Below are 9,336 nucleotides of genomic sequence, written 5' to 3'. Positions count from 1 at the left end.
GGGCGGGCAGGGAGGGCGTCCTGGGAGGCTGCGGGTGCCGGACCAAGCCGACCTGCACATCTGTGCAGTCCCGCAGGGCTCGGAAGGGTCCAGGAAAGGCTCAAAAGCCACAAACCTGACTCATCCCCCAGGGTCACCTCCCTTGGCCCGCTCTTGGGTCACCTCTGCAGTATTTTCTCTGCAGTTTCCAAGACTAGAAACTTGTCTTTAAATTAAAGCTGAGACTGATGCTATCACCTGACTCCAGGAGCTGGGGCTTTGACAGAGGTGGCAGTAAGTATCCTACAGAGATCTACCCACCTCCAACCTTCATGCTGGCCAGCTGGAGAGCGCGGGCACCAGTGAGGGAAGAGCCCAGCAGGTGACATCCATCCTTCCCAGTGGAGACAGGGCCGGTGGCTCCCCACTCCCCCCCGGGCTCCAGGGGACGCAGCCCCGGGAGGGAGCAGAGGGGAGAGGCTGCGGCTGCCGGCCCTGCCTGCCCCACCACAGGAGGGCTGGTGCTGGCAGAGCCGCCCCTGGGGACCCCCACGCTCCGCCACGGCCCCATCCCTCCTCCGAGGGGCCCTTCCAAACCCTCCTCCAGCGAGGCTGGGGGACAGGGCCACCCCCCCACCCAACCCCAGCCCCACGGGCAGGCAGCTCCCGCCGGGGCTGGCAGCAAGTGCCTACAGGCAGGACAGGAGGGCAGTGAGCGGCAGCTCCTTCTCCCCCAGCAGCGTGTCCCGCTTAAGGCTGCTGCCCTTGTTGACCACCTTGAGCTTCAGTGACATCTTCCTGGCGTGGCCGGGGCCCAGCCCGTCGAAGAAGAAGTCCTCGTTGAAGACGGGGTTGCGGCTGTTCTTGACGATGGTGCTGCGCTGCTTCTGCAGCTTCCCGGGGTTGAGGCACAGCGAGACGCAGCAGTTGATGCTGCGCAGGTCGACGAGGGCGTCGTAGAGGTCCTCGGCGGAGACGAGCCGCACGCGCAGCCGGGCGTTGGAGGGGTCATACTCGGCGGCCAGGCGCAGGCTCCCGCCCCGGCTGAGCCGCAGGCTGTGCTCCCGGTCGCGGCCCGGCGGCAGGTCCAGGGGCAGGAGGGCGGCGGGCGGCTGCCCCCCGGCCGGGGCGCTCCTGGCGCGGCGCTGGGCGCTGGGGCTGGTGTCGGCCGAGCTGTCGTCGGTGGACAGCGAGCTGTTGCGGGCTACCGAGTGCTTCAGCTTGATGACCTTGGACTGGCTCTCCTGGCTGAAGATCTTCAGCAGGGAGACGGAGCGGGAGAGCAGCGGGGAGCCGAAGGGCGAGGACTCGGCCGAGGAGCACGTGTCGCTCTCGCCACCGCTGAAGTATCGGCTGGGGTGCATGAGGGCTGCGCCCAGGTCGGCGGGCGCCCGGGTCCCGCTCTCACCGTTGAGCTTGGCTCTGCGCTGGGCGCTGGGCGAGGTGGCTGGCGAGGGGCAGAGGCTGCTGTGCTCGCTGTGGAAGAGCGACTCTTTGCGCCGCGTGTGGGGGCTCTCCACCAGCGTGGCGAAGCCGTAGGACGTCTGCGCCTTGGGCACGTAGGGCAGGGACATGGCCGTCTGCGCCTGCGGGTCCACGTTGGTGCCGAAGCCCCCCTCGGCTGTCCAGTCCTCGGCGCTCTCGATCTGGATGACGTGCCGGCCGGCAGCCCGTCGGGGCCGGCTGGACGGCCGGGGGCTGCGCGGGGGCTTACGCCCGGCCAGGTCCTGCTCCGAGGCCGAGGGGCCCAGGGCGGGCGCTGCGGGGGGCTCGGGGCCCTCGGCCTCGGCGGGTGCCGCGCTCAGCTTGGGCGGGATGAAGAAGTCGGGGATCTTGTCGGGGGTGAGGACGTTGCTGTAGCGGGACCCCCGCGGGGAGTCCTCCGGCCCCGCGCCCCGGGAGCCGCCGTTCTCCGCCACGCCACGCAGCCGCTCCAGGAGCCACATGTCGCTGCCGGGTGCGGGGCTGGAAGAGACCCGAGGGGCAACGCTGTCACCGGGGACCGGGCACCGGCGGGGGCACACCGGAGCCTGGGGGGCAACTGGCGGCACCGACAGACGGAGACCACCCAGCCCCCGGGGGAATGGGGATAAGGCTGGGAGGGAACCGGCCGCGCCGAGGGGCACCGGGACCCGCCAGCCCGGGGGTGGGGGACGGGAAGGAACCGGCCGCACCGAGGGACGCGGACCCGAGGGACGCGGCGCCGCCGGCCCCGAGCGATGGGACGGGACGGGGCGGCCGCGGCGCACGGGGAGCCGCTGCTGGCCGCGACGCGATGCCCGGACCGACCGACCAACCGACCGACCGACCGACCGACCGGCGCCGCGAGCGGAGCCGCCGGAGCCGCCGCACCTGGACCGGAGCCGTCGCCGCCGCCGCCGCCGCAGCCCGGGCGGGGCGCGCGCGGACGCGCTTTTATACGGCGGCGGCGGCGGCCCCGCTCCGTCCCCGCGCCGCCGTAATCCTCCGAGCGCGGCGCCCCCGCATTTCCCCGCGCCCGCCCGGACCGGGACCGGCACCGGGACCGAGCCGGGCCAAGCGGCCCCGGGGTGCTGATGCTCGGGGGTGCGGGGGCGCGGCCCCGGGACACCCGGCCGCCTGCCCACGGGAGCGCCGGGGCTGGGATGGGACCGGGACCGGGCCAGCAGCCAGCTCTGCCAGCGCCCAGGAAAGGCGGCAGGGGAGCAGGTCTGGGGGAACAACCCTCCTCCCTCTGCAAGTGGGTCGCCCCCTCCTCCCTGCACCCCCCAGGTCCACCGCGTGCCCTCCACCCACCGTGCCCAGGCCTCTCCCGGGGCACCCCCAGGCCGGGCGGGCGCTCTGACGTACGGACTTTCTTGGGACGTTGCTCTGCCCCGTGGGGAGCAGCGGCTCGGGCCAGCTGCAGACCCTCACCGGCAGCGGGCCCCTCGGCGCGGCTGCCCCTCGCTGGGCCAGGACCCTCCGAAGGGGGTGTGTGGGGAGCAGGAGCCACCAGGACCTGGAGGGGTCGGGGCAGGGATGTCTTGGGGGCAGCAGTGGGGAAGGGGGATGGCACTGTCCTGGCTGGACCCTGGGCCCTTCACTGCCGGGCACTGAGTCCCGGGTCCCGCAGGGGTAAGAGGGCAGATGGAGCCCGGGAGAGGAGGATGGGGCTCCTGGGAAGGGGAGGCTGGCGAACAAAGGGCTGGTGTTTGCCTTTCCTCCACCCTGCGCAACGGCGGGTAAACAAGGTGCAGAAATGGTTGAGTTCCCTTGAGGTAACAAAGGGTGCTGGAGCCCGGCCAGCCCTGCCAGCCACCTCCCCAGGCAACGCGACGGGGAGCTGGGCAAGGGCTGGGCAAGACGGACAGAGGGACGGTTGGGCAGGGAGATCCCCAGGGCCCTGGGACAGCAAGGAGGGCACGTCCCTCTGCCATCGCTCTTCTGTGGCTTCCAAACCCTGTGGCTGTTGGCACCGCACACCAGCCTCAACCAAAGCAGCTAAAGCCCTGAAATAAATCCTCCACCAGCCCCTCGGGCACCTCTCGGCAGCACCCGGGGCTGAGGGGCCAGGGCAGAGCCAGCGGCAGCCGGCGAAACGCGTGGGCTCGTTCTCCGGCAGCTGAAGCAGAAAGTCGGGGCTCTCGCTGCCTTTTCCTGCCGCTGCTATTGAGGGAACGGCGCAATTATCCTCGCACACGCATCACTCCATGACAAAAAATAGCAGCCGAGATGGAAGCGCCGCGGCCCTGTAGGTATTCAGCTATCAATGGAAAATTACACATTCATTACTGGGCTTTATTTAGGGGCTTATTCTATTCACTGCCTCAGCCAGCGCCCGGCCAGCACAGCGGCCCCGTCCCGGGAGGGGCCGTCCCCAGCGGGGGGCACAGGGTGCCAGGGTGACCCCTGGGGCAGCACAAAAGACCTGGGCGCCTTGTTCATTTCCAGGTTTAATTAGAAACGTGTTCCAAACCACAAACCCGCACCCAGAGCCACACACGGGAAGGGGACGTGTACGCCGTAAAACCCTGCCGAAGCCCCGAGCCGGCCGGGGGGTCCCCGGGGCCGTGGGACACCGCTCCTCCCCGCAGCCCTGGCCTCGCGAGCCGGTGCCAGGAGCTCGCCCCTGCCCTGCACCTTCCCACAGCGGCTTCATCCTGGCCCCGGCCTGGGGGGGCTGCGGGGAATCGGGGCCGCCGGAGCCTCACGTGGCAGCCGCTCCTGGGGAGAATCCAGCTGGAAATGGGGGAGCGACAGGGACATCCAGCAGCACCAGCCTCAGAGACGTTTGTGCCCCATGGGCAGAGCCAAGCCGGGGGCTACAGCCCCCACTGACGGGGGACCCCGCGGATGGGGGTACGCCCCAGATGTCGGAGGGAACAAGGCGGGTAGTCGGGTCCTGAGCAGCAGCACTGGGTGAGCGGCACGGCTCTGCAGGCCCCAGCGAAGGCGATGGGGAGCCCGACCCTGGGCACAACTGGAGGAGGGGAGCGTGGAGGGGCCCCCGCTTTGCCCTGGGGCTGGGGCGAGTCTGGTGTCAGGGGAGCGGGTCGGGGGCTCACGTGCCCCTGGCATCACTGCTTCCTCCGGACAACCTGGCGGAGGTGCAGCTCGCTCTCCGCGGCCACGATGGGCTGCTCGTTCTGCCGGTGGTGGCTGATGAGGTGGCTGATGCTCTCAAACAGCACGTCCTTGGTCCTCACCTGGGGGCCAGGGCACAGCGGTGATGAACCCAGGTGAGCCACCTCCACCCAGGGTCCCCACACAGCCCCTGGCACCTGCCCACCCCCGGGGCCATCTCCCCCATCACCCAGTGCCCCCCAGCCCTCGCCCCATCCCCATCGCCCCATCCCCCCCAGCCCTCACCCCGTCCCCGTCACCCACCCGGTGCCCGGCCCTCACCACGCCCTCGGGATCCACCAGCAGCAGGTGCTTGGGCTGCCCGCCGTGCATGCCGGTCAGCACGTACTGCCCGGGGTTGGTGAGGCTGTCCCGCACCAGGAAGTCCCCGTCCGCCTGCAGCAGCCTCTCGGCGTCGCGCCGGCTCATCTTCCCGTGGTACCACGGCTCCCGCCGGAGCTGCTCCTCCGTGGGGGCGACGGGGGCTTTCCGCGTGGGGGGGCTCGGCCACTGGTCCTCGATGGGGGGGCTGGTGCCGCCCCCCGCAATGCACTCGTGGAGCTTCAGGGCATCCTCGAACGGCCCTGCGGGAGCCAGGGGGTGCGGGGGTGTCACCCCCGGGGCACGAAGCAAGGGCGGGCGAGGACGGGCCCCGGCTCGTGGCCCCCGGCGCTCGGCGCGGGCTCTGCCGGGGCTGCCACACGCAGCCGGGCAGCTCGCCAGCACGGCTCGGCCCCTCTGCCGCGGGTCGGGCACCAGACGCCCCCCAGCCCGCTGGCTTACTCATATCAAAGAGGTCCTTTTTGGGGCTCTCCTCCGGCGCCCCGCGCGCCGCCGCCTCCGGCTCCCAGGCGTCCAGGCTCTGCGTGTTCACGTACATGTGCTCCTCGTAGTCCCGCGGCCCCAGGGGATGCCCGTCCGCCTGCAGGTACCCGTCGCAGGGCTGGCCTGCGGGGACGGGCGTCACCGCCGGCCCGGGCCGGGCAGAGCCGCGGGGACCCCCGCTCACGGTCCCCGGGTCCCCCCGCAGCGGTACCCACCCTGGCTCTCCAGGTCCCACGGTGGCCCCGGCTGGCTGCTCTGGTCTCGCCTGGCTGCAAACCCGCCCTGGGGAGAGGAGACAGCGAGGGTGTCGGGGGACCTGCCCGGGACCCCCATGGCAGGGCCAGCAGCAGCCTCGGGGCTCACCTGGCTGGGGGGGCCGGGGGGCTGAGTGTGGACGTGGCCCAGGACCGCGCCGTGCCGGAGCCGGGAGTCGATCAGCCCCCCCGGCGGCGGCTCCTTCCCCGGGATGCTGTTGTAGTAATCGTGCTCGGCCGCCTCCTCGTCCTCCCCCCAGGCCGACTCCTCCGCACCCAGCGCCCTGCAGGGGGGACAGGGCAGCTGGGGACCCCCTGCCCAGCTCAGACCCCTCCCCGTGCCCAGCAGGGACGGGGACTCCCAGAGGGACCCCCCCAGCCAGGGGACGTGCCCAGGACGGGGGGTGTGGGGCTGCAGAGGGGCCCCCCACCCCCCTACCTGTCTGGGGGTGCCACCGCCTTGGGGGGGCTGTGCAGGTACTGCTTGAAGCGCAGCTCGAAGGCCTGTCCCACCGTGCTGATGACGCTCTGCGCCAGCCCCTCGCAGCACTCCAGGATGTGGCAGGCTGCGGACGGACGGACGGACGGTGTGAGCGTATCCCCCGCGGTCCCATCAGCCCTCTGGGACCACCCTGAGCCGCCCCTCGTGCCCCCACGAGGGATCCCCTCCTCCAGCCTTCATTCCCCAGCACATCCCTCCCCTGCTGCAGAGCTCGTGGGGGCCAGCGTCACCTCTCTGGTTGATGGGGTCCTTGGCGACGTAGGCGACGTAGTCCGTGGTGTCCTGGGGGCACAGGGGGAGCTCAGGGCCCGCGTCCCGCTGCCGTGCGGGGACCAGGGCTGGGGGCGCTGGGGCGAGGGGACAGGCTCGGCCCCAGCCCCGCGTCCTGCGCCGGGACCAGGCTGTGCCGCAGTTTGGCTCTGCCGTAGGACGGGCAGCCCCTGTCCCCGCTGCCCCGAGGGACCTGGGGTGTGCGTCCCTCACCGTGTCCCCGCCGGAGGCGAAGGAGATGGATTGCATGTGGTGGTTGGCGATGATCTGGGGGGGGACATGGCGTGCAGGGGGGGTTACTGTGGGGGTCACCAGCCCCCCGGTTCGTGGGGGGAGGCAGAGGGCTGGGAGGGGGCAGGTGGTGGGGCCACACCCCTGGGGACGGCTCTCACCTGGCGTGTCGTGGGGATCATGAGGTTCAGCCCGTCAACGGAGATGTTGACAGCGATGCTCATGCCAGCGAAGCGGAGGTTGCTCTTGCCCAGGATGGAGAAAAGGGCTTTGTTGGGAGCCTGACGGAGGGAGAGAGCGTGGGGGCAACGCAACCCACCAGGACCAGGCTTCCTGGGGTGAAGGAGGCAAAGAGGGGTGCCCCAAGAGACCCCAGGCTCTGCCCCGCGAACCGGGCAGGCACCCCCAGCACCCCGTCCCGCAGCCCCAGCTCGCCCCTGGAAGGAGCCCAAGGAGGGACAGGCTGGGTGGAAACTCACCTTCTTCTTCCAGATGCCCTTCACGCCCGGCACCGCCTCGTACAGTCTGTTGATGGCTTCCCTGCAAGCCATGGCCCTGGCTGGGTCACTGCTGTGGACCCCCAGCCCCTTCTCAGCTGCCTCCCCTGCCCACAGCTCTGCGTGGTCTGGGGGCATCAGCCCCCGCAGCCCCCGGCACCGCAGCGTCCCCGCAGCGCTGCCCCACGTCACGGCCCGAGGTACGTAATCCCGGCCGGGGCCACCTCCCTTCTCCTCTTTCCTCCCATCGATCCGCGGCAGTGCCCTTCGTCCGCATCCCCGCATGCAGGGCGGATCCCGTGGGGCAGGGCTCCCCCAGACCCTGGCCCCCCGTCTCCCCAGGGCGGCGGAGCACCCAGGGCCACCGGGGTCTCCACGTGGCATTGGGGTGCGGGAGAGTGGGACCGCGGGGCCGTACCTGGTGACCTGTGTCCGGGTGTTGAAGTCGAGAGACCTCATGGAGCGCAGCACCTCGATGCACCCCATGTACTGCGGGGAGGGGGGACATGGTCAGAGCAGCCTCCTCCGGCCACCGCCAGCCCAGGGCGGGTGATGGAGAGGAGGGGAGGAGCTGGGTGTCAGTTGAGAAGGGCCCCTTCGATGCCGGCTCCAGGGATCACACCGCACCCTTTCGCCCCCCACCCCGAAATGCCCCATCGCGTGCTGAGACCTGACAAACTCATCCTTGTGCTGTGGCTCGTGATGCCCTCACAGGTGCTGACTGCTGCTGGGTCCTGGGGCTGGTTCCCCAGCCCCGAGAGCCCCCCCGGACCCAGCCCGGTTCGGGAGGCCGTGACGCCCCTCCCGGGGTGTGCCCGACAACGCGGGCACCGTAACCGGGCCGGGCTGCGGGTGGTGGGGCGAAGGGCCGCGGGCTGTGCGTGCCGGGGGTGGCTGCCCAGGGCCCCCTCCGGGCCGGACACCATCACGTCCCCCGGCCGCGGTCACGGCACCGCGGGCTCCGCGACGCCCGTCCCCGGGCAGGTCCCGCGGGAGCCCGGGGACGCAGCCGCAGCCTCGGCAGCAGAGCCTGCCCCGGGGCAGCGGGGGGGACCCGAACCGGGGGGCTCTGCCCGCAGCCGTCGGGAGGAGCGGGCAGACCCGCCGCGCCGCGGACACGCGTGGGGCCGGGGGCTCCGCGCCGGGGCGGGTCGGGGTCGGGCGGGACTTACCCGGACGATGTAGGAGACGCCGGGCCCCAGCACCCGCTCGTCGGGGTGCAGCCACCCCTGCGCCGGCTTCCGGATGAAGCTGCCGCGGCGGCTCCACTCCTCCGCGCCCGCCCGCCCCCCCCGCCGCCCCCCGCCCCGCCGCCGCCGCCGCCGCCGCCGCCGCCGCCGCCGGCGGCCGCCCGCCCCGCAGCGCGCAGGGCCCGGCGCACAGCGGCTCGCAGGCGCCCAGCACGGCGGCCAGCGCCGAGGGAGCCCCCGGGGCCGCGGCGCCCCCCGCCCGGGCCGGCGCGGAGAGCTCCCGGCCGGCGCCGGCGGGGCCGCGGCCGAGGAAGCCGCCGGGGCCGGGGAACTTCCACTGCGGCATCCGCGGCAGCAGCGCGCAGAAGGTGGTGCCGGGCTCGGGCTCCTCGCCCGCCGCGGGGCAGGGCGCGGGGGCCGGCGACGGCATGGCGGCGGTCAGCGGCTCGTCGCGGAAGCGGTCATACTTGGGCTCCGGGAGCATGCCCGGGGCCGCGCTCCGCCGCCGCTCCTCCGCTCCTCCGCTCCGCTCCGCCGCCGCGCCGGCTCCCGCCCGCTCCCCCGGGGCCGCGCCGCGCTGATGTCATGGAGCGAGCGCTCCGCCGCCCCCCCGGCCGCCAGCGCATCCCCCGCCCCCGCCGCCCCCCCGCCGTTCTGGACCAGCGGCCGCCCGAGCATCCCCCGGCCCCCCAGCATCCCCCGGCCCCTTGAGCATCCCCCGGTCACCCGAGCATCCCCCGGTCGCCCGAGCATCCTCAGGCCACCTCTCACCCCCCCAGCATCCCCCGGCTGCCCCAGCTGCCCTGTGCCCCCCGGGCTGTGCTGCCCCCCCCGAGTCACCAGCGGGGGCTGCGCAGAGGTGGCAGCGGGAGCCCCGAAATGGCAGGCGTGGTCCCGGCATTCGGGGACAGCGGGGGACGAGGCCAGCCGGGCCCTTCCCTGCACAGCCCCGGGTGCCTGCGCCGGCTGACGGACCTCCGGGCACGGCTCTGCGGCCCCCGCGC

The 9,336-nt window shown here is 72.7% G+C and overlaps 2 protein-coding genes across 2 annotated transcripts; both read right to left on the bottom strand.

Annotated features, from left to right (window-relative positions):
* Nucleotides 1–668: 668 nt before the first annotated feature.
* On the bottom strand, nt 669–1,925 carry C2CD4C (C2 calcium dependent domain containing 4C). The gene has a single exon (XM_068420872.1). The coding sequence runs from the start codon at nt 1,923–1,925 to the stop codon at nt 669–671; it is 1,257 nt and encodes a 418-aa protein (XP_068276973.1).
* Nucleotides 1,926–3,877: 1,952 nt separating this feature from the next.
* Nucleotides 3,878–8,919, bottom strand: SHC2 (SHC adaptor protein 2). Its single transcript, XM_068420784.1, is given in 14 exon segments — nt 3,878–4,646; nt 4,846–5,147; nt 5,347–5,511; nt 5,604–5,670; nt 5,752–5,926; nt 6,082–6,208; nt 6,375–6,426; nt 6,628–6,681; nt 6,807–6,926; nt 7,125–7,185; nt 7,561–7,631; nt 8,315–8,449; nt 8,451–8,871; nt 8,873–8,919. Coding segments are annotated over 14 exon segments (1,926 nt in total). The 3' UTR covers nt 3,878–4,517.
* Between the last annotated feature and the right edge of the window lie 417 nt (nt 8,920–9,336).

Source organism: Nyctibius grandis, chromosome 31 (assembly GCF_013368605.1).
Source record: "Nyctibius grandis isolate bNycGra1 chromosome 31, bNycGra1.pri, whole genome shotgun sequence".
In the NCBI taxonomy this organism is placed as follows: Eukaryota; Metazoa; Chordata; class Aves; order Nyctibiiformes; family Nyctibiidae; genus Nyctibius; species Nyctibius grandis.
Note: the sequence above shows the minus strand (reverse complement) of the source record. Positions and strands in the feature narration are given on the sequence as shown.